The 25,723-nt window shown below is 38.5% G+C and overlaps 1 protein-coding gene across 1 annotated transcript; it reads right to left on the bottom strand.

Moving 5' to 3' along the window:
- LOC306824455 (lysophosphatidylcholine acyltransferase 1) lies at positions 1-24,481 on the bottom strand. The gene is made up of 15 exons (XM_079344613.1): positions 24,268-24,481; positions 23,998-24,159; positions 17,653-17,792; positions 16,063-16,277; positions 11,456-11,568; positions 10,067-10,127; positions 9,706-9,764; positions 7,726-7,760; positions 6,638-6,692; positions 6,070-6,152; positions 5,332-5,457; positions 4,557-4,710; positions 4,088-4,186; positions 3,566-3,707; positions 1-3,376 (listed from the first exon to the last, which is right to left on the bottom strand). Exons 2-15 carry the CDS (start codon positions 24,118-24,120, stop codon positions 3,147-3,149), a joined length of 1,635 nt encoding a protein of 544 aa, XP_079200739.1. The 5' UTR covers positions 24,121-24,159; positions 24,268-24,481; the 3' UTR covers positions 1-3,146.
- Between the last annotated feature and the right edge of the window lie 1,242 nt (positions 24,482-25,723).

Genomic DNA, 25,723 nt, shown 5'->3' with positions numbered 1-25,723 from the left:
TTTTTTATCAGTTCCTTGTTTCGCTTTTATTTCAAAATTAGATTCCCCACCATTAAAAAAAAAATAATTAAAAAAAGTAGTTTCCCTCATTCATACAAAGTGAATTACATTATTTCCACCCACTATAAGTTCACATTACTTAAAAGTACATTTAACACTCCATTCCAGGGTGCAAAACGATTGTATGTTAGTCAGCTCTGTATGTTTTTGGAAGTCTTGATGTTGACGAGTCACTCCAAGCTAAAAAATGTCCACAAAACTAAGAGAAAACAGAACAGAGGACTATTAAAGTGTGTTTCAACTAACCAAACTTATTTTTTATCGTATAACAAGAAAACACGGGCAAGGGAAAGCTTTCTTTAAATGAGTGATTCCGAATTTCTATTGTAGTTAACATATGAATGAAACAAAAAGGATTCATAATAAAAAAACAGGTACAATAGTGTAACCTGGAAACTTAAAATGCTTTACAGCTATGTGATATTTCTTTCGATGATAAAGAATATAAAGTGCAAGCACAAATATGTATCATTTAAAAATAGTGATGGGGAAATACTATAAGATTGTTAATCAACATTTGAAATGAGTTTTTAACGTGCGGACAGCCGTTGTGTTTTTGTGATGCGGCCCGTCATGCGGTGGAAGACTTCACCTCAAGGCCTGACACACGTGCACTTAAACGCTGCTCATTTCAACCTGCACGACTTCAACGAAAAACTTCAAAAGTTAATTAAAGAGGTTTTAAACGGGATTAAAAATTGTACATTTTTAAAACGAGGATTTCTTCAGAAAATGTCCACTAGAGATCAACGCTGTGAGTAGCTTCTGATTGTGACAGGATTGTCTATACATTCTCTTTTTTAGCATAAAAATTCTATAGATTCAAGGCTATCGGCTTCCATAAGAAATCTGCATTTTGTTTCTAAGCAGTCAACTCAGCGATAACATTAATAATATAACAATAAAACTTTACACTGTGTAGGAGGAATACAGCACAAAAGACAATCGCAGTATCATACAAAAGAAAAAACAGAAATGTGGCTCATTTTTCACCATCAATACAATCTGCTGAGGAGAGAAGATCACAGATCTTTATCATGGCAGTGGAAATAAAAATCATTCATATACGTATATCAAAAATTCACAAAATGTCCGGCATTTGGAATATTCAAAATACATATCAGAACTCTTCAAAAGCATATGTCTTGAGAAGGCTTAAGAGATGTGAAATATTGCTTCACTAAAAGCCGTAACAAGGTCACAAATACAGAATGCATGGTCATGGATGTGGTGGGAATTAAATGTGATGCTCACCTGCACGATCAACTCATTTCAACACAACGAAGAAGAAAAAAGACTGAGGTTGAGTATTGTAATGTAATAGCCATAGACAAAAAGACAACAGCACTAAGCCATGAATGCACATATCCCAAGTATTGAGTGGCTACAGACAAACTCTTGATCCGTATAAGTTCATGTGCTCAGGAGAGAGATTCCCTTTTACTATTCATTCTCCCCCAAAATTCACATCATGTGAAAAAGTTGCATCACAATACAACTTTCATTTTTTCCATTCGAATCTAAAAGGTTTTTGTTGTGTTCTCATCAGAGACAAGAATCATATTGTGAAATGATTTAAATGACCGTTTTTTTGTCAAAGGTTTAGTTAACACATTCAGGTCAAGTTTCTAGTATCAAATCAGCTTAATGGACAAATTAAACACAGTCAGCTACCTCCCCAGTATTAGTTAAGGTAACAGCGTGCTTTGATCATTCCAATATCGCAAAAAATAAATACAAAGACCTGTGAGAGGTAAATTAAACACTGGACCAATGCCAGAAAACTTGGTAGTAATGTAACCAAAGTTTGATATTTCCAATTGTTTCTGGCCCTAAATATTGACATTGAATTCAAAGGTGCCTGGGTCCCTGTCAGTGAATTAAAGCAGCATACAGTTTCTCTAAAGCACGTCTAATAAAAGAGCAAGAGGGTCAAATCTACATGTGACCAAGGGCCCAATGTTTGAAGTCTTGATCCTGTCACACTTTAGGCTGATAGATAATACGCTGTGGAATAATGTAGGAATGGTCAAAGATGTAGTCGTGTAAAGCACAGGGGAGAAGAATGACCTTGCCTTTAGAGCCGACCGAGCAAAGCCAACAAGCTTAATGTGCTTTCAGTGGCCACACATTGTGAACACTCCCATTTGGCTATTATACTGATTGAAAAACACTAAGATGACAGGTGACATCAAACCACCAAATGCATTTTTGGTCCACGTTGTGAAATTTCAACAATCAAAGAAGACACTTGAATAAGCTTACCTGAAAGAATAACATTGATGAAGTTCATGTGAAAAAGGAATGAAAGGTGAGAAGAGTACTGAGAAAAACAGAGACATGCGCGGGACCCCAGTGAGTGCCAAAAATGATGACATCATACAAGTTAAATTTTTCATTTTTGTCACTGAACCCTGAGCTAAATAAAAATATATCACTGTATATATATTCATATATATGTAACAGGCTCATAGCAAATATGACCATCAAACCACAGAGACCCGGGGTTTGCCTCAAATGTGGCTGGTACAAAGAAGTCACACAATTGTCACTGGTACCCTCGGGTCTCCCTTCTTAACATGAATAATCTTCAATACTGCTCAAAATAACATGAGCCCATGCATTCTGCACTTTCAGCTAAAAAAAGGCAGCTACCATTAAAGAGAGGAAATGGATAAAAGTCGCAAATAACTGAAAACTTTACCATCTGGGGCAGTCTGGTTTTCTTGCTTCCCTCGTGTTAAAAACATGCAGTTTGCACTATGTTAGAGGGAAGAAAAATACAAATTTACTTTTGCCCCATGAATCCTTGTAAGTGCTTGCCCTTTAAGTATTCAAGCATTATATCTGAAACATCCATTGTTTGGCATTATGACGACCTTTGCTATGAAAAAACCCCCAAAACAAAACATTTGTTTAAATAAAAAATAAAAAACCGTTACCAGGCTGAAAATAACTTCAGTAATTTCATGAAAACAATACAAATAAAAAAAACAAAGGGTAAGGAAAACAAGTAACTACCTACTCAGCACCCTCTCACCAGGAGAGACTGTGTTACTTTCTGCTTCAACATATTTGTAACCCTTTTAGTTGTGTTTCTTTCGGAGTCCATCTGTTGTGCCGTGGTCGTTGGGGCTGAAGTCGGGGCAGATACCGTTAGCTATTTTGGGGGTGGCAGTGCCTTGCGGGTTTGGGGAAGACAGGCTGGGATTTGTATAGTGACCATGGCAGGGGCTGCTGTGGAGGCCTTCGTTTTCTGTGTACAGGTACTCCTCAGAAAAGTCCGGGTGCTGCTCTGCAAAGCTTCTGAACTTGTCTGTAGAATGACCACAAGAGGGCGACAGAGACAAAGGCAACATGAAATACGGTGTTAAAAAGGGACAACATGCACTTCAAATTGAATTGGCTTTGTTGATACATCTGTTTCACGTGTAAGGGTTAAGAGTATTTCTGTACGAGAGTAGAGTCCTGTCGCCCATTCTCCCAGTACATTTCTGCATCTTACCGAACGTGATCTTTCCAGTGTCCTCTTCATTGATGGCAGCAAACAGACGCGACACGTTGAGGTGACTGACTCCTAACGCTGTCTTCAGGATAACTGCCAACTCCATCTCTGTGATGACACCGTCCTCTTCTGCCTCAAACATCTGGAGGAGGAACAAAGTGGAGAAATACATATCACTGACTTTGTCTCAGGCATGCTGCAACATATTTTTGTATTTGAAGTAAATGATTTGTTCAATTTTCACACTCTGTAGGCAACACAACTTTTGTCTTGCCAAAATCTGACCTTCCTGTGTTCATTAAATGATCAATCTTTCTTCAGTGAAGCAAATTTATTTTAGTATATTAAACATAATTTTGGAGTATTTTAGCTTTCATATGAGGCATTTCTAAAACCGACTGGCTAACTAAAAGTCAGGTTATAAACTGTTGTTTCTACAAAATGGATAAGTGACGAGACTTTTGTCAGGGACTGTAGTCTGCCGGGTGGTAGGAGAAGCGTAAAGCCTGAAACAGAACATACCTTGAAGGCCAGCTTCATCGTTTCCAGAGTTTTGGCCGGTCTGCATACAACAGATAAGGCTATCACAAATTCTCTGATATCCATGCAGTTATCTTCATGCTAAAAAAAAACAAAACAAAAGAACAAAACATGTTAGAAAAGATATGACGAAGAGAGCAGGACTAAATCTTGATTTCATTGAAGAACCCTTGGCTGACCGCAGCTAAGCTAAGGGACACACTGCTGCATTCAAATCTTAATTGTCACAAGACATTTAAACCTCACACTGAAAAACTGATTACTGTGACTTCCTCTTTTTCCTTTCAAAAAAGCATCCAGTTCTTCATTCTGCTTGCTTTAAGATGTTATAAAAGCACTGAGATAACCAAAAACTTTGTTTGAGCTTTGACATTTTAGCTGATTTCATGAACTGATGCACATAAAATTAGCTATCTTACTATAACGTTTGAAAAGATTCCCCCGCCTTTACCTCATCGAAAAGAGCGAACATGTCTCGCAGCATGTCTGAAACTGGCACGTCAAGGAACTGAGCAAAACCGTCCAAGTCCAGCTTTTGTCCCTCCAGCTTCCTGGCTCTGTTCCCGTACTCCTGCAGGACCTTCTCTGTGTTGCGAGGTTTCAACCTGGAACAGCAGGGCAAGAAATCATGTTAATAAACAGCTTGGCCGTAGCATCACCAAAAAAACGCCGCATTCAAGGAAGGAAGAAAGAAAGAAAAAGAAAAAAAGGTTCCTCTCACACAGACAAGTTTTTTCTATTAACGTCTTCAAGAGTTGTGGTATCAATTTTAGTGAGATCACCTCTGACAACATTTTCAAATATTTGCCATTGTTCCCAATTCACATGTTTTACTCTATTTCAACTCCGCCCCCCTTTCTTCTCACTGCATTGGTTCGTGCTAATGCCAACTGTTGGACCGTGGGAGTAGCAGACAGTTTCTTCCTCGATATACACAGTGCTGCCACACCAGAGAAAGGTTCACCAAAAAAAACTGTACTTTGAGTTTCGATCAGACTATCTCCCTCCACAGATTCCCTCCTTCTGCAGGCACCTGACAAACCAGTGGGAGACACCAGCTCAGTGACAAGTACACAATCTCCAACTGCCTTCCCACCTGTGCACACGACCAGTTGCATATGCTGGAATGCACAAAGAGGATACCACATCCAGACACCACATCTTGGTCCCTCTGGTGTTTGATGAGTATTTTGGTAGGAGTGCATAGGAAGGTTGAAGTGACTCACCCCAGTCTCCTGACGAGCTTGGCATACTCCAGCAGACAGGTGTCGACTGGCAGTCTCAGCTGGCCTTCTGCCATGGCCAGCTGGCAGTCTTCAAATGAATAGTCTGTGATGGGTACCCCCAGGGCTCTGAACACAGCATAGAGGAGACAATGACGGGACATCAGTTTGTGCAAATCGATACCTCCCCAAGGCTTATTAAGGCCAGAGCAGTAGCTCACATGGATACTTGGATGTTGAGATGTTTTTAATCCATTGCAAAAAAACAGCGATTTCCCAGAGTGAGGGAGTGTTAGGTACACTCTGTTTAACCTTAGCACTGTTTGACTTGAAATAGAGGGTAAAGTTGGATGGTACAGAATTTGAAGATCCGTTTGGGAGCTTTGTTCAAGGCAGATGGACAGGTATGATCTTATGCAGGACGCACACTTATTGAGAGGGAAATAAAGGGAAACATATACAGTACATGCAAAGTTTATATCTAATATGTTGGCATAAAACAACAATGAAACGATGAAAGTAAATTGTGACTATGACCCTCTCTATGTAGAAGAGGAACTGAACGACGCATGCAGACAAATGAGATGCTCCACAGCTCTATGCCTCGCTTTGACACAACTGTTCACTGCTGTATTTGAGGTTAACGCATCCAAACAAATCCAGAAACAATAACGCCACATTTAGCTCCCACCAATCCCATCTGGAAAAAATGAACAACATGAAGAAGTCATTTGAACTTACTTTGCCATGACACGTCTCACATTGCTAGCAAAAAGAGTAGGGTTCTTTTTCTCCTCCTCTGACGGTGTGTAGATGGGGAGGAACTGCAGAGAACCAAATGAAAAGACATCACAATTCTTATTTCATGTTGTATGGACACTTTGATATTAAAAAAAAGGACTGTTTGGGGACGAATATTTGTTCATCGATCCAACATTCATTCATCAAGCATCTACTGAAGAATTATTTACCAGAGTCTCTTTTCAACATGCATTGAATGATCCTTGAGAATAAACAGGGCATTATCTAAAGGTTTATATACTCACAATAAGTGAGGGATAATGTGAGAGTCCTCAGTGGGTTTCATACTTTAAGTGTTTGTTTCACTTCAGTGATTTTTGGGATAGGAAGGCAAATGTATTGTAGGTGATAGACACACCTCATTCTGTGTTTCCAACATCATGGTGTCACTGTGTACAGTGCGTCTTTCATAATGAGGCCATTACCAAAAAATAAAAAAAAGACAGCCCTTTTGAGTGTTAACTTATTTTAGTAGTGCACGTGTATGCAGTCCAGACGTTTTCATTACCTCAATCACAAACTCGTTGTGCAACTGGCAGAGTGTCAGCCACAAGATTTCAAACCTGGATAAAAAAAAACAGGAAACAGAAAACAAGTTAAAAAAAATACAGACAAAAAAAAAAGTAGCAAATTATTAAACACCACTTCGAGGTACATTATGTCCTCAACTCAACTTTATTTCTAAAGCACTTAAAACAGCCATAGTTAGGACAAAGGGATGTACATACATGAAGAGCACAAAACATAAAACATAAGAAAAAACAATAACAGGGTTAAAACAATAAAAAATAAAACACTAAAACAAGAACAGAGTCTCATGCTGGGTTGAAAGCCGAAGAATAAAAATGTGTTTTTTAAGATGAGTTTTGTCCTGTATGCATCTCAGGTCAAATGATCGAGGGTATGGAAAGAGTTAAACTATTTAACTTACATCATGTTTAGAGACACGCCTGAGACACACACAGAACGGCTGACTTTTAAGTTGAATAGTATGGAGTTCTGATCCTTTGTGGTTACATGACAGCAAACTGCATTCACAGAATAATCACACCTATGGAGCCGAACAAAAACAGGCCAAAGTATTCTGAGGACACCACAGAGACTGATAACAAGGGCAGTCTTTCTCCTGCAGCCATGACTAATCTGCTTCCAGTCTATTTGAGATCTCATTGTCGAGATTCTGGTTCAGACGGCAGTTCATCTCAGAAAGAGGAGCTTCTGTTTTAGCTGCAAAATTGTGTTCAATGACCAATAGGCTGTGATTCCTGAGCTTAGTTTCTAGCGATCACATCAGTCTCTAAAACTGGCTGATCATGTGAAGCTGGGTGCTAAATGAGTAAATAGCTTTAACTTGGCGTGGAATGGCATTTTTGTGCACAAACCTTGTTTTAATGTCCCATCATGTTTGCACATCAGCCACTTGTGATGACCCCCATCCTTAACTGGCATACATAAGCCAGGATTGAAATGTTCACAAACAATTGATGGTAGGATCTCCAAAGCTACAGTATGTCACCGCGCACTTGAGCTACTGTTACTGACACAATAAATTAAGAGTGAGTGAAATATATATAAAAAGAAAAAAGGTGTACTCACGCTCCAGGCCCTTGCCAAGTCCATGTAATCGAGTCCTAAACAATACGGAAAGCAAAGACAAACATAAAGTCAAAATTCTAGATGGGCAGCAAAGCCGTTATTGCGTACTCCATTAAGTGACTAATTAAAAAAATAAATCAATCAATTACTCATCTCTCGTGTGTGTGTGTTTGTGTGTGTGTGTGTGTGTGTGTGTGTGTATATATGTATATATATATATATATATATATATACATATATACACACACACACATGAGAGATGAGTAATATATATACACACACATTTAACCTTTGTAATTTTCTCAGCTGAAATCTAAATTCAGCACAAGATTGAAATGACTAAGTTCTCACAAACAAAATAGAACTTGTGTTACACACTTCCTTATTATTTTCAACTGGAATAGAAAACTGTTACATGGACATTTCTGAAATCAAAATATAACATCCCCATTCAATAGAAAACAGTACAGGTCGACTGAAATGTAAAAACCCTCCAATAATGCCTTCTCCCTTCGTCTTTACTTCACCTAGTTTCCCACAGAACAACAAGCTTGAGCAGAGCTTTGGACGTGAATTCAGAGTCATACCATGATTAGCCAGATTCCCAGTCAGGCCATCAGAAAGTTGCTCTGCACACTTCACTGAATTCCTTTCATAACTGGACTGAAACAACTCTATTGGTCAGCACAAAGTTGCTAAAACATCAACATGGAAAACTCTGACGAGATTATTTCTTTGGGCTGTTCTGAAGCACAACGGAAAGGAAATATGATTCATAAATTATATAAACAAATGTAAATTATGGATTCATAAATAATGCACACTTTTGCTACATGAGTCCCATGTGTACAGCAATATGCATCTCTGTAATTATCAGTCTCAACTGGTTTGCAAGCTTTTAAACCGACAATAGACGCACAGGATACCAGTGAAGACCTGATCCATGCAGCAGTTGAATTGTTATTTGTCATGATGTGGATTGCACATTCTTAGATGAATTATTGTATGAAAAAAAACCTAATATAAAGTCAGTTCTTAAAGGCAGAACTATCTCCAATTCAGAACCAATCAGTGCAAGTAGTAAGACACAGCCTGAGTTCTGATTGGTTCAGAAAGAATATCATATAAATGAGTCCTGGCTGGAGCAGTGACCAATTCATCTATGCTTCAAAAATGACACACTGTGACCATGAGCATTGTCTGAAAGAGGATTCCACGGTACTTTCTGTTGAGTATGCAGAACGCTTGTGTATTACCCAGAACATTTTGTTCTTCACAGATACTATATATACCTACATTACCCTCCATCTGATGTGGTGACCGGCTACATTTTTGCCTACCTGAGTAAGACTCTGGAAGGATGCCACACAGGCTACAGAGCATGCAAAGTCTCCATACAGATATAAACAATCAAAACCCTTACAAATGCTACTTAGAACTAAAGTAGAAAGATAAAAAAAAATTAGAAAATATATACCAAGTGAGGCCTTTCACATATTTCAATCAAGTTTAAAAACCTAAATTCCACATTTATGTTTCCATGCTACATAATCCTATCAGTCTTGACTGTTAAAAATATAGGCTACCTAAACAGTTACACACCACAGTAGATAGCATGTAAGCAAAGATGTTTTTGAATGATAATCTAACTCAACACCAGACTTTCTAAATGCCCTGTACTATTGATGAACCTCCGTGCTACCTACAGCTAACGTAATCACATCTTTGCCATGACCTACTGAGGGACTGCAGATGTAAACTAACTAAGCTAACTCAGGTGATTACCTGACCCCAGCTAACTACTCAAAATGTCTGTGGAAAGGTTAGAATAAGGAATTAAGAGTGAAGGACGCTAAAAAGCCCTCATATGTTCTATAATATCATTTTTCAAAGTACATTTCTTGACTGTATAAAAGACAAACTTGCTTGTAATTTCTATACATATATTTGCTGTGTTATTGATCTGGACAACTGGCTTACCAGCTTATTCGGGTAACGTATCACCACAGGTTGCACTGGTACAGCTGGAATGAAGGCCCCTGCAAGAAAAATAAAGATATGCATTTCAAAATCATATGCCTTAAAACCAGACAAAAATAACAGCAAACAAAGCTAACTGTTATGGAAACCATTAGTCTAAACCTTAATTTCCAACAATCTTTTTGAGTTATTTAGCATTAAGTCACACACTTATTTATCTGATGTACACTTTAAATTGATTTAAAGTGAATTTGCACACTCGACTAAATACTAAACAACAGAACACACTTTGAGTGCAACATAATGTGAAAGGAATAAAAAGAGAAAGAGTTGAATGAGACCACGCTGATGAAAGATTTACCTGGTTTAAAGGTGATTAGGCAGGATCTATTGGTACATGTTCCCTCAGGAAAAATCATAATCTGTAGAAGAGACAGAATGGTTTACATATTACAAACAGAAACTATACAGTACTGAAAGCTTAGCATTCATTTATTTTAGTGCACATTGCTAAATCAGATGAGTATTTAGTAGCAGTGTTTTCTTCAATGCTGGATTTTACTGGATAAATTAACATTTGCTTGTTGTTAGTACATTTTATTGTTGTCTGTTTATTTTCTTATGTCCACAATCATCACACCAGGAACTCTCTCACAAATCCTCCTTACAGCCTCTACTCATGTCTTTCAGCGCTCATACAAATATTAGGTTAATAAACAACTTATTGAGCTATGGTTTCACTAGCTTGTCAAACGCTGAATAGATCGATGAAGCATAACGGTCGTGATGTCAAAACCCACCGGTCGTGGTGTAGTTCGCTTGGAGCAAAACGTTAGCTTTTTACTTCTCTCGGCTGCATTAACTCTACAAACTTCATAAAAGTGGTGTTCACCAATTGCAACAATTCTTTGAGTCTTTGGTAACATTCAGACAGAGAGATCCAGATTATATACCCTAGTGCCCTCATGGTTCTACATTAAAATAATCTATAATGTCAGTGGTCATTGTCACATGTCTCACACCCTGCCCATGTAAGGGATCATCCCATATTGAAAATTTAAACACACTGAATAAATATGGGGCTTGATTGGTTAGTACTTTAATGCACAGAACACTGTAAGGCACAAACTACGTTTACACAAGCTAGTAAGGACATGAGAAAGAATGAAACCACTGATTTATTCTGTAATCAGACAAAAGTAATTGTTGAGGACCCGTTTGTACAATACTGTATGTAAACAAGGCCTTTATTCTATTCCAGGGTTATCTTGTTCTTTTTTAACCATGCACTTAGTATTGTACAAATATATATAACATGGTTGTATTCATCCTACACACACAATCCTATATATTTATTTGTTAGATTGGACTCAGGTTAATATAAAGTATTCATTAGATTTGAGCTTAAAAATGTACAAGATCACAGTTTATTGGAACCGTTTTCTTCACATTTTTGAAACTTCTGATTCTTAGATGGCACTTTTTTAATCCATGGTGCTATGCTTTTGTGAACTGTACTTTTGTATTTCTTTTTGTAACTTTGTGGAGTTTTTTTTTGCTGCTGCGTGTCTTGGCTAGGTCTCCCTCGGAAAAGAGGTTTTTAATCTCAATGGGACCAACCTGGTTAAATAAAAAAAAATAAAAAAATGGCATATAGTTCTTAAAGTTGGTAAAATGAGGTTATGTTTAGTCATGCATGTGCGCTCACAATTGAACAAAATGTGTGCAGATGAATTTGGATTCCCTTTACCTGAGGCCATTCCCCTCCAGAATGCGCTCTGCGTCTGATCTCCTCCACTGTTTTCTTCCTGGAGTCCTGGTCTGACCGTGATACAAACACTGGCCGGATGTACTTTATCAAAGCTAGAGGCAAAAGAAAGAAACAAAACCAGTTAAGAGACTGCAAATTGGGAAATCAAAACTACTTTTAATTATGTTTTCCAGCCAAGGAACTAAAGCGTGCCTGCATGATCTAGTGTTTCAGGTAACTTCGACCTATACACTTAAACTTGTAAACAGTTAAATAGTGAGTTGCCTTTAAAAATAAATATTGATGCTATAAACAGGATGATCAAAACTTTAAAAAACTGAGTCTGATGCATTCACTATCAAAACAATTGCACTGTATCTGCTTTTAAAATTAAGTCATGGAAGACAGCAAAGCTCTTCTTTACATGAACCTCTAATGGTGTTCTCAATTTAAGCACCTCATTTCAACTTTCACTCCACTGCAGACGAGCACAGTGATGATGAGAGGATTAATGGCTGTACTATTAATGGGACATTCATATGGCTGTCAGCACTGTTGACTTAATAGCCTGCTAACTGAAAAAATAAATAAACGAACTACAAGTAAGAGCAAAGATCAGCAAAGCATGTTTCAGTTTCATATCAGCTGTGTTCATGGAAAGGTAGGAGCAAAACATTTAGGGGTGCTTAAAACTGAAAATATCTCGGCAGGAAAAACATCTCAATATGTTCTTACAAATATTCTTCACTGGTTAAATCAACTGATTTTAAAGGGGAATTCTCAAAGATTAAAAAAAAAAAAAAAAAAAAAAAAAAAAAAGCTGTCATCTGATTCAAATCTTCTGATTTTAGAAAAAGTCTGATTTCAACCTTTGGGGTGTTTCTATCAATGCCCCAAAAAACACATCAGCCCATTTAAAAACCACCACCAACAACAACAACACACACAACTTCCTGATTTCTGACTCTGAGTCTTACCACAAACACGACTTCTTTACTACATGTTGCAACCTTTCGTAAGAGACTCGCTGTTTTTTCTCAAACAGTGTGGTAATCTTGTGTTTTTCTTCACAAGGGACAAAAAAAGGTATTCAACCACAAGTCAAAGTCAAACCAAGTGTGACCTGAACTGAAAAAAAGGGAAGTAAGGTGTGGGAGGCTGCAACTTTTTAATCACAATGCTATACTGGGAGTGGACTCCATGGGAGAGGGCCATCAGCCATGCAATTGTCACTTCCAAAACCCTAGTCTGTGGGTATATCAGGTTCAAGCATTGCTAACAGGTCTCAAATTTGAGATTGGCAAAATTTTACAAGAGAATGACAAAGGAGTTTATCAGACACAGATTGTTTTTTAATGATATCGTTTGGATCTAAATGAGTTCTGCAGATAGAGGAAACATTGTTCTTGCCCTGTCCTGATAAAGTAGAAAAGCTGCAATAACTCAAGAAGAGTTTGGCAAGAGTAAGATGAAAAATGAAGAGACTGATGCCAGGGTTCTTTGGAGTAGAAATTGATTCCTACTGTGAGCTGTCTGCAACAGGAAAGGATTAGAGCTCCGGCTATTACTTTGAAAGACACTTCACACATGTCACCATGGCTGATTAGGTCTTAATGCTTATTCTGGATACAAGTTGTCTGGTCAGGCCTGGCCTGCTTCCTACTGCAAGGCAAGCAGGACTTTTAAAATACGATGTCATCATATAAGCCAGTGACTAATCCTTTAACATTTTCGGAGATAGCACAGTGTACATGGGCCAAACATAGTATCACCTCTCATGTGATTGCTAGCAGTTGACAAAGAAAACAATGGACCAATGAGCAACTGTAAACAGATGAAGCGTCTTAACCCTGCAACACCAGCATGAAGGCTGCAGCAGTGACTTGGCAAATATCATTCATCCAGAAGGCAGCAAAGTAGCCAGATAATGACCTGAGAGGAAAAACAGGAGGAGGAGAAAGGAAGACTAAAATAACCATCACCTAGGCCTTTTAAAGTACATCAATCTGTACGGCCAAAAGGACAAATCCCTAAACTGGCAACAAGGCAGGTACCTGAACCCGCCAGCTAGTTAATAGGATCTGCTGTCACACTAGTATTTTTGTTTGACCTCAGCATGTGGACATAGTGCCAACATAGCTTCAGTGAGCTGCTATCAATCCTCCTTTAACAGTTGCTCTTAACAGTTTCTCAGTTTTGTGTCAGCACAGCAAGAAGATGACTTAATTCTTTTAATTCATAAATTGATTGGAGAGGTATCGAGTCAGACTTGAATGTCACTAGAGGTTGGCAAAAAAAAAAAAAAAACAGAGACTGAGGTTAAGGTATGTTTTTAGTCCTTGTACTTTCCATTTACCTGTAAATAAAACAACACTAATAAGAGCTATAAAATAACTGAATGATTATAAGCTTGCTATGGAGCCAGCATATAATCACTCACGGTTATTTTTGCAGTGATGTTTCATATGTTTGCGATTTTTTGGGTAATCTTTAAATCCACATTATTACATCTCAAATTGTTCTGTTTGCTACCCATTTCCTGGTATTCACTAGTTTAATTTTACCCAAGGTGTACTTGGATTCAACTCATCAAACCAAATAAAACAAAAATCTGAAATGATGGGGAAATCCCCTAGCTTTACAGATAAAGCAGAAAAACCACAGAAAGTGCTTGGAATAGGCTTGTGGTGGTATCCGTTACAAAAAAAAAATTCCATTGCTGTCGTGATAACTTTCACAGTTCATAACATGTTTAGTTCGGAGTGTTGTGGTGCAACTGTCTTTCTATCTGTGCTGAACATTTGCTGGGATGCTGCTCTTGCAGCCCAGATGAAGAGCTTTTTAGGTTTTTAAAGTCCACGTATAACAACAACAGCAGAAGAGTTTCAATTTCTGTAAAATTCGGAATATAAGAAGCACCCGTATTTAAGACGCGCCTTGTTATTGAATGTCTCTCAGAGAGAAAAAAAACCTGTCTTCCTGCGTGGCGATTTCCATTGTGTTCAGTAACGTCCACAACGCTCTCTTTTAGTTCCGTTTGTTTTTCGTTCCAGGAGTTTGCTATTAGCTACAGTACATTAATCGAGCTCTCAGTCTGCAGTGACGTTGTAAAGGCATGCAGACGCACGGACCCGATGTGAAGAAGTCTCATGTTAGCCCGCCGTTTACCTTCCCAGAGAACAGGAGTCTACATGGGACCTGACCCCTGCTGGCCCGTGCTGTGCACTACAACCCCTCTTCTCAAAATCTTATAATTGCATCAGTTTCACAGAAAAAGTAGCCAGAATTCAAAGTCATACCGTTGGGATTTCTAAATACTGTGGTATACCTTGATACCGCCCAAGCCTAGTTTTTACATCGTGACTTCACTCATTTTGTAAAACACAATGAAAATACTTAAACATACTGACTAGAAGTGGGGAGAATTGATTATGTAAAACTTTGGATTCTTTTGTTCTTAAATTTTAAATAGATTCATAACTTGCAAAAATAAAAGAAAAAATTGGGATAATCAGTCAGTCCCTGCAAAGTGCTAGATTCTAAATCACATCGTGATCCAATAATCGAAATCTATTCGCCCTAATTACTTATATTTGAACAGAGCCAACATGTGGCTGAACAGGATAGGTAACAATGCACAGAATTTCTTGATCTTTTGTCTCATAGATTTACCGTAAATTCCGTACTATTGAGCGCACCTGGATATAAGCCGCACCGGCTAAAAATAAGTAAATAAATGTATTTGTACATATATAAGCCGCACTTGATTATAAGCCGCAGGTGTCCACGCTATAACAAGAGCTATTTACACAGACGTAGGCTACCGGTAACATCCGCAAATACTGTAGCGTCCGTACGGACGTTAAAGGACGACGAGAGCGTTCAAATAATAACTTTTAATAACCCGATCACTGTCGGCCGTGACCACGCCGTTTACAGCGGAGAACAACACATAACTTGCCGTAACAATCCAACTCTCTCCCCCAGCGTTCTCTCATACAGCCACTCAACACGTTCTCGCTGGTGCATTCACTGACTCTCCACATAATCGGAATTATGAACACATTATCAACTACTGACTTTACAACATGAACCGTTACAACACGAAGCCTAGCCGACGGTGTCTGTAACACGGCTGATGAAAAAGATGACCGTAATATATTTCACAAGAAAAAGTCCATCCATTCACTGCCTCAGAATGACTTCATTACTCACTTCCTCAGTCTCTGTTGTCGCTGTCAGTGTCATCTTAACGTGCAGCAGCTCTGTTAGCTTCTTTGACAGCCAGGTCGATCGCCTTTAACTTGAAAACTGCATCATATGTATTTCTCCGTGTGTTTTCCATGATGAGGGTGCGTGCATGAAGCGCAAAATGACTGATATTAAGATCCGACGTGACGAAGTCAAATGTTTTTGCGGCAGAAGCTCACTGTCCCCCATAAAAAATCCATGCATTAGCCGCACCGGAGTAGAAGCCGCAGTGCTCGAAGTGTGAGAAAAAAGTAGCGGCTTATAGTCCGGAATTTACGGTAGTTATTCTTTAACAAAAAATTCCAATAAATGTGCCGACAGCTAAATATCATGTATACAGTAGGTTTCAGACTTACTGCCCCAGAGAGGTATATCCTTGCTCTCGGCCTTCATGACTATTGAGGCCATTGTCATGGTGACTGGGATGGCATCAAAGTACGAAGAGTGAGGTGCCAGGGTGAGGATGGGTGCTTCCGCAGGTAATGCTCTCCGCCCCTTCACAGTCATCCAATGGAAACCTCCCGCAAACCACATGACCCGCATGATGCTCTTCAGTATAATGTCCACCAGTCTGCAAATAATAAAAAGCACGCATTAGGAGACTCTTTCATATAACACATCTCCTACACTGAATAACAGATACATAGAATAATCCAATGTTGAAAAATTATCGTTAAAATTGAGGCCAAGAAGGATATGAATTATGGATTGAAATTAACAAGATGAGTGTGAAGTAATAAAAAGTGATCATCTAAGAACAAAAACTGTTTTAACATCCTTTGAGGTCATCTTTCTTAATGATCTGCCTTCACGTCACAGATCATTCCCTGCTTCATAGCAAGCATGGGTCAAAAGCTAAACCGTCATCACAATGAATCAATCCAGACTGAGAGTTTGCAAAGAGGGCTATTAAGAAGCAGATTAAACTCCGACATAGGTATGACAATCAAATCTTGCACATGGCTTTTTTTTTTTAGAAGCAGGTACTGGGATTCAAACGTGACAAAAACTTGCACAACTTCAAACTATAATTTCATTTAGTGCTTTTGTTGAGTGGTTTGCTTTCTCAAGCCCAAAGGGACAAACTGAAAATGAGTTTCCACCTGTGTGCATTCACCTACTTGTCCCATCTCATCTCTTTAACCTCCAGTCACTTTAAAAACACCATTTCACTTCCTCATCCACCCTCGCACATATTTAAATAATATCTCCTATAAAAAAAGATTATTTTACCTTTCAAGTGTTTTTTATTTTATTTTATTTTTTCATAAAGGCATGAGTTTGGCAGAAAGAGACGAAAGACTATTAAACACTCAGCGAGTAAAGAGAAGACAGCTGAAATATGACAACTCAAGAATGACTCTGATTGAAAATGAGATGAGTAATTTAACAACTGAATCTTAAAGCCTAATCTTTGACATGCAAAACATGTCAGCGCTCTTGTCACTGCTGCATTTTTCAAACAACACATGCAGAGGACTGCCACAAAAAACATTGTTGTAACTAATCTATCAATGCATTTCTCATGACCAGCAGATAAAACACACATCAGTTCGTACAAAGGACAGATATGTTCTCATACCGTTATCTGTTCCCAAATTGGCGTAATTTGCTTTTTTATATGATGATTGATCAAAACTTTGATTGTTGCACGTCCATAAAATTGTTTTCAATAAACATCTTTAAGTTGTTGCTACCCATTTGTATGTGAAGCCAACACAAAGTTTAAAAATACTTAATTCGATTGGAACTGAAAAAAATAAATAAGAAGTGGTTCGGTTCATCTCTAGTTTTCATACTATGTGTCACTCTCCTTCAACTCTTCTGGTGATTTGATTTTTGCTCAGTTTCAGCTGGAAACCACAGATAAGTAGTAATATTGCCAGTTAGTAAGAGTTCTTCCTGGAATAAAAAAGACATAAGAAAGAAGAACATAAAACACCCACCTCCTCCAGAGGCACTGGGGTTCAACGGTGGTCTCTGAGCGCCCTACTGAGGCCAGGAAGGCAAAAGGCCATGCCAGCAACATCATGAATGCAGCTATGAGTAGACGGATGGGGAACAGTGTGACTGTCATAAAAGCAATCTGCAAGAGAGTTAGAAAAAGAGAAACAGGAACAGAGTTAAGAAAAGAACACATCCAATAAAAACTTGTTTTACTTTGATTTTAGTCTATGCAGTATTTAACCTTTGCTGAAACTTTTATTTATCCCTTTCATTTCCCCACATGATCGCATTTTAACAGTGATTGTGATAACAGTCATAACACGCCCAAAAAAGAAAGTGCCCTCTCAACATGTCTGCTTTGTTGGCACTTATTGTCAGAAGTTATGAACTCGGCAGATTTTTATTTAGACTTTTATCCAAGCAAAATAGTTGAGAAAGAAAAGCTAGAAAGTCACACTTAAAATGTAAGATGCATCAAAACAAAACTCATAGCAATGATGAAATGATGGCTGATCACAGTGGTATCCTGCAGCTTTGCTATACAAAACAGAACAGTGTCTGGGTGTGTTATATGTATTGTATATTTGAAAAAAAGAGTGTGCTTCTGGTCCTTAATGTATTCTTCCTGTAATAAGGGACTGTAACTTTATTTTGAAAATGTCTAAAAACATGTTCTGCATTGGTGCTGACAAAAGCTGAACTTCAATGTTGACTCTGTTCACTTTACAGCTTTTCATGACTCTGTGGAAGTGGTGCTTATCTTCTGTCAATATTTGTATTGATAGCAACTAAGCCCCATGGGGAGCAGGAGGTTGTCTGCACTCTCTTATCGTACTCGGAGAGATTTCTAGCCTGACAGCTCCGTCAATCTGAAGCTTGTTTGTTGACAAACAATAAGCAGATAAAGACTAAATAACAGGAGTTGGGGAGAATTTAGTAAACCGCCCCCACCCGCACAACTCCCAGAGGAAGGAAAAAATTATGTTTATATCATGACGGTATCATCTATTATTGATGTGTGTTTTTTTTTTCCAAGTCTTCCGAAGCAATTAAATCTTTTTTTTCATACAGCTTCCTTTTACTTCCCTCTCAACATACATTAATGAGTTGTAAACCAAGCACCAGAGTTCTCTTATACACACATAGGAGGAACACAATTTAGCACAAAAAAAAGGAAATGACTGACTAACTAATGGGGCTTTTTTCTCACAGTAAAAGGTGACTTACAGGGAATGTTTGAGAGCCACTGTATAATGCATTTGTTGAAAGGTTTATTCAGACCCAAAGCATGAGAATGCATGAATGTCACTTAAAGTTAAATAAAAGCAAAGCCACAAAAGCAGAGAGGCTATTTAGGAGTTGGAGTGAACTGAGGCATCGTACTAAAAGGCACTTTAAAATGCATGCAATAAGAATTAACAGTAAGAGTGAATAGGAGAACAAAGTAAGCTTTACTTCAGGCAAGGACTGGGCGATAAAACAATAATTATTACAATATAATTTTTCTTACAATAAATGTGAAAAATGTTCAATAGAATTTAACCTGTTATTACGCCACACAACCTATGGGAAACAGGGTGCACTAATGTGCATCAAACACTAGCTGCCACCAACATTAAAGAGAAGAAAAAGACGTCGAAAACAGCCAATCATGTGGCAGGGATATGGGGAGGCGGGCTTATCGCTCGGAGCAGAATAAAAACACAGCTGAAATTAGTGTTAACGACACGGAAGAAATCGCTGAGCCTGCCAATTCAAAGCACGGAGAAAACATCATAGACAGGAGAGGACGCTCGGCTGCAGGAGTTTGGAGACAGTTTGGATATTTACAGTCTGAGAGTCACATGCTCTAGAGACATGCTTCTCCTGTGTGTCCCCAGGACACTGTGGACATGCACTAATGGAAGAGATGTCAGAGTGCAGCGGCTGCTCAAGGGCACCTCGGCAGAGCTCAAGAAGTGATCTGGCACCCCTCCGGCTACCAAACCAACTTTCATATTTTGGTTCGCATCAGGAATCAAACCGTTGACCCCTTCGGTTCCCAACCCAAGTCCCTACGGACTGAGCTACTGCTGCCGCCTCGATTAAACCATAATTTAACCATCTGGTTTCTTCAACTTTCACTCAGGAACCAAAATATGTTTTTATAATTGGAAAGACTCAATGATTTAACCATTTATCGTGATAATTATCCATATCAACTGATAAGGAACTTTTTAGCGTGACACCATTTTCAGTCATATTGCCCAGGCCTACTTCAGACTGATTTGGCCAAACGTGAAAATAAAATAAACACTGTAGTGGGAAAAGTAGAACCTGTATTATAACAAGGACATGGAAGGTGTAGCCATTTCTGCATTCATAAAATGTAAGTCAATACAACATTGAATTATGAGCTCCACACAAGAAAAGGACCATGCAAGGCTTAAATTAGTCCCCAAAGAACAGACTGTACATGCTTACAATCATCTGTTTTAATGGCAATTTCACAGTAGCCATGTTACTTTGTCAGCACTAACATTTTGAAAATGTCGGCGGCCCATCATGTAGCCGATAGCAATGTGTCACATTTGTTTCTTCTAACTGTGTTAATGGGTGTGAAGGCCTTAATGTTCTCCCAGTGACAAAGATACAGCCATGGTTATGTGATATGCTTTCTGTCTGGTGTCATTGACTCATCTTCACCTTACACTCAGTGAAACAGGAAGTGCTGCTAAACGCAGTGAAACCCCGTATGATATGAAGGCTCGAATCGACACCTTCTAGGGTCAATAAATGCACCAGCTTCCTTTACTCAGAATGGGATATGAAGAGGTTTCACACCGTCAAGTCTGAACACGTTTGGTGAACTTGGTCGGAGAAATGCTGCAGAAGCAAGTTGAGTTTCACAGGCCCAGTGACAGGGTTACTGTGAGGTAAGGTTGGGGCCTTTAGCTGATGGAAACGGATTTAGCAGAATTTGTCCTTGCTTTGCATGACGGTTTTGTAGGGGACTGATCTGGGACAGCAGAGGATAGTTCATGAATTAGTTTGAACTATATAAATAGGCATTTAGATTTCAGTGACAAGGAATTTGAAAAATTGACCAATGAAACAATACATTGAGTCATTTAACCTCCTCAACTTAAAGCTTTAAATTCAGCCAACGGCGCCTTGTTAGTCTGTCTAGTGAAAACAACTTTGCAAGTGAGAAACCTACATGTTGCCCTGGAATGACTGATCTTTGTGCTGTGGGAATGGGCTATTGACTTCCTGTCTCTTTGGCAGGATTAAAAAAAGAAGTCTTTGTTTGGTTTTCCCATTAACCACACAATGCACACAAATTAAGCTTGTTAAAGTAAAGGAAGGAATCAAGTTAGCTTTCGCCTTGTAGCAGCTCGCTCTTTGACGCCTCACCAACTTTTGGTCGATTAGGACAGAGAAACAACAAAATGACAGTTCTACGTCATTATGACATCACGTCTAACGTCAGATCAGCTCAGTTAATTAGCTTCTCAGGAATGCAAGAGGGTCATTAAAAGGGTTGAAAGGTTGAGCTAATAAATGTGATTTTTTAAAAAGAAGCCAAATGAGTTTTTGGAGGGCCACACGTTGGGTGTGAAGTGAACAGGTTTCTTATACTTTCAAGGTCTGCGACAACGACTCTTTCATTGTCAGCAGCAGCACAAAAGTGATCAGAAACAAACATGTTTGTTGAGATGATAAACACAATTATCTTTTGGGCCTTTATGCTACCCTTAAAAGAAAAGTAGTGCTTGGTCATTGGAGATTACACATAATGACTGCACAGATTTAAAATACATGTAATTTGAAAAGACAACATGACATGATGCCATTAAAATGCACCTGATGGGTTTATAAATGTGGCCAAAATAATGTCCTAAAAGAAAAATGGATATAATAAATGTGTATTCATCCAGCCAATACAACATGCACTATAAACTACAATGCATTTATAAACGATGATGCATTTATTCAGACTCATTTCAGACATTTCCGTTGCAGACCTTCACTTCACAGTAATCTTTTTTTCTACTGATAGATATGGGTGCACACGATTGCTTTTCTCTTTAAACTCAGTTTCTGTCGGTTCATCTGTCAGTCAACTGTTTCATCGCCTTTTTTTTAGCGTTGCTAAATTTCACTTTACTTTGTTTTCTCGCTGCTTCAGATGCAAAAGCAAGATCTGCGCAACATGCTGAAAACACTTTTTCCTCAGTTACATCAGAACAACGAGGAAACTCAATTCCACCGCTTCACGACGACCCACTTTTGCTTCAGCACTTTGTGTTTACAATGAACCTGTTTTTAAGTGCCCAGCCCCTCTGACTTCTATTATGTAAAGTTGTGTGTGAGTACAGAAAGAGAAACTCCGCAGCAAAGGACATCACAATGACATGTCACTGTTGGGGAAATGACATAATTAAGAGTAATAGTTTGTCTTTTTTTTTGGACACTTCTTTACGAATGTTAACTTGCACATGTAGTGCTGGTTCCTGTGACTTACATTAGACTTGCTCTAAAGTCATTTGAAAAACTTTAGTGCTTATGAATAACTTCCTTGCCTTCATTATGTTTGCATGATTTTGGCTACTCCCTTAACTTTGATCCACCTAACATCACACCTGTTTTTCTTTCAGTCTCTTTTACAAAAGCCTGAAGGCAAAGAACATTGTTTAACCTCCCTAGGTCACCTTTCTAACTTGTAATACGACACGCTTGTACGCTTGCTATGCCAACGCAGAGGCCATTCATAAAACTGAGACTCTCCCACCACACTGAACAGTTTCTGAAAATACCTCAGAGCTAAGTTTAAAAATACTCAACAATGTACCGTATGTGCTTTTCTAATAATTGCAAGGTTTACATATACTTGAAATGAATGTGCATAACATTTAATTAAAGATATAACAAGATGGACTCTTGGCATCTATCAGAATGTAGTTTAGAATAACTGCTGCTTTTTTCACACCTCAAAGCTTTTAAAAAAAAGGTGTGCTAAGTTGTTTTCTCAGGACATAAGATGTTTTTTTTCTCCCCTTTATCTTTAAGCTCAGGGTGGAGTGAGTCTATCAACAATACACAAAGACTGGCTGTCAAATCCAATTCGTACCTCACTGTACAAATATATGTTTTACTGAACCAGGATCTACTTTAATGCTCACCCAAGGTTAAGTGTGGATACACACAGACATAAACACGTGGACACTTACCTAACTAAGCTATTCAAAGAGAGATCTTTTAAGGTGAACCACAAAGAGCCCACATGTGCCTCCAAATTGATCAGCCTCAGTTTGAAATAACGCTTGTTGCAATATTAGCAAGGCAGAGACAACTTTTACTTTCTGCTTCGCAACATGAATCAGCTTGGAGGATTTTAAATTGTTGTTTTGTAACGGCTATGCATCTGTGTCCAAATACATTAAAAATATGAAGAGTCTAGAAGATTCAAGTTATGTCTCGTGTAAAAATCTTTTTACAGAAAGGTCTGCTTTGTGTAAAGTGTCTTGAGATAACACTTGTTATGAATTGACGCTATACAAATAAAGATTGATGATTGATAAAAGCTGTAATCGCACGTCCAGCTACAATTAAGGATGGCTGGTCTGCACAAATATGACGTGTGCTGTAAAACTATTTAAATGTGTTTTTCTACAATTCATACACCAGTTCAGAGATTGGCAGAAACGTTTGTGAAAGACCAAGGAAGGACACAACTGACAGTTTCCAAACCTCCACATCCACACGTGTTGGTTGTTGGGACGCACCGTGATTAACCAACAAAGCTTGTGTGACTGCAGGAATTTCTGTATTAACATTGTTTTTAAAGGCCACTTAAATATTACTGCAATAAGAAGAAGAAAAAAAAGCATGCATGCAACAATATAATGGATGTGACAACAGTTAAAGAGCAACAAGCTAGGCCCATCATGGACAGGCGGTCATGCTCAAATAGCGGTGTACCATTTAGTGGTTAGTTAGCGGATCCCTGGATGAGAACAAAATATTACGTTAGTTTGTCTGTGCTCGTACGAGAAATACATGACGTTGCAACACCTGGGGGAAAAAACACACATAAGCAACAGACTCCGTCATTTGAGAAGCTTTAAGGCACAAAAGGAAGCCAATGCGAGAGAAGGGGAGAGCAACATGTATGTAGCTACAGTTAGCTGACCAGCTAACACTAGCTCAGCTGACAACATGAAACGAAAAAAAACTGTGAAGTTAAATGATGATGACAGCCTCTCCATTGTCGCACTGAGGTGTTAATGTACGACAGCACGCCTAAACTGCTTGTTAACATATCTGTAGGAGAGTAGGACATTTGCAGTGGATTTATTTACCTTTGCTTTCTCCAGGGGGGTAAATTTCAAGAGGTGCACAAAAGGGTTTCTGAACGGAGGAGCTTGGTCCATCTTCTTTCCATCTCCCTCCACCACACATTGTCTGTGACTCGGCAACCTCATTCTTACAGGAGCAACGTAGGTCGAGGTTGAAGCTTAATTCTGTATATTCAAAATAGAAAATTATTTCTGCTTGAAATAAAAACTCGTCACGCGAATCACAGTTTCCCCCCAATATTCCGTGCACGGTGGCTAATTGAGGGTTATTACCGTTATCTTTCTTTCCCGGACAGCATGGAGGGATAATGGTTAGCTCAAGGATTAGCTTTGAAGTCGCCGATATCTTAGTGCCTACAGTGCGCAGGTCGCCTTCCTCCACACGGTGTTCCCCAACCAGCTCGCTAGCTCAGGATGCTAACAGAGCCACGATTTCGTTTCTGGCAGAGCGCATGCGCAAGATACATCATTTGTATCTGTCCTACTCTGAGTACAAGATGTGATGCTGCTTTTTAGGCTCTCCAAGACATCGTATTTTCAAACTTCGCAATGCTCTCCAGATGGCTGAACATCTTCGTTTTTTTTCGTGTTTCCCTATATTTTATCGGGAAATTATAAAAGACACAGCATGGGGAAATATTTCAATTCATGAATGAGTGAAGAGATCTGCCTGTCTGTGTGTCTGTCCGGTTGCTGATGCTTCTAAACGGGAGGTGTTACCATCTGCTTTTTTTAAGTAGCCTACATATTAAAGGTGACTCCTATTATTAGCAGACCATAATGAGTGCCTCATGTGGCAGATGAGTAGAATAGGTGTTGTAAAAGTTGGTTCTTATTATTAAACTGCAAAGTGAAAATGAACTGTAGGCTATATGTTCTACAAACGCGTTTTTTAATGTGTGTATGTGTAATAGATCAGGTGTAATGCTCTGAGTGCAGTCATTGGTTCTGTGCAATGTGTCATAACCATTTAGAATTACATCATATCCAACATATCATTCATTTTTTATCATTTTAAGGTTGTGGAAAACCATTCAATTATTATACCAATATTTATACCTAGGCTACATGATGTAGTATTATGGGTTGTTTTATTTCAATAGATCTTCATAACTGGTTGAATGCTTCCCCCTAGTGTTGGAAACATCACAGTACATTAAGACCCTTACACACTGCCCATCATTCATCTACATACCCACTTCATGAACACACACAAACACATGTACAGTTTTAGGACTTTCTCCTCCAATCGCCTATAAAGACTCTACACTCAATTATCTAGATGCTACTAATACAGGTAACCTTTTAGAAAAAGATTGACTCAAAAGATGAAATATTAAAGCGTCAGGGCAAAATGAGGGCTGGATTCACGACCATTCAACACTACTACCATGTTTCTAATGATACAAAGTTTAATGCAAATGGGTGAAGTATCCCTTTAATTTCAAAGCATAGTTAGGAAATATAGTGCACTACCTTTACTTGAAATATTAGTAAATACAAATACGAACACACATTAATAAAAGAACAGATTAACAGATCATTTGCAAACAAAATCTGTATTTAACTATCATTTGTTGGCTACAGAAAGTTTAGACTAAAACAAATGTAAACGCTGATACAAGTTTAAATGTTTACCTTTTGTTACACACATATAGCGGACATATCACTGACATGTCTACAATATTCTGTATGTGCATAAAGTAAAGCTATATGTAATCCGTCCTGA

Source organism: Symphodus melops (genome assembly GCF_947650265.1).
Source record: "Symphodus melops genome assembly, chromosome: 5".
Lineage (NCBI taxonomy): Eukaryota > Metazoa > Chordata > Actinopteri > Labriformes > Labridae > Symphodus > Symphodus melops.
The sequence above is the reverse complement of the archived record's forward strand: the minus strand, read 5'-3'. Positions and strand labels throughout refer to the sequence as shown.

Bases quoted from the DNA above. Each gene is read 5' to 3' on its own strand.
- LOC306824455 (XM_079344613.1), bottom strand. From the start codon at position 24,120: ATGAGGTTGCCGAGTCACAGACAATGTGTGGTGGAGGGAGATGGAAAG. The intron at 4,187-4,556 runs GTAAAGGCGGGG...GTTTTTTTTTAG, and splicing joins TGTTCGCTCTTTTCGATGAG to CATGAAGATAACTGCATGGA. The intron at 3,377-3,565 runs GTAAGATGCAGA...GTCATTCTACAG, and splicing joins CACTGGAAAGATCACGTTCG to ACAAGTTCAGAAGCTTTGCA.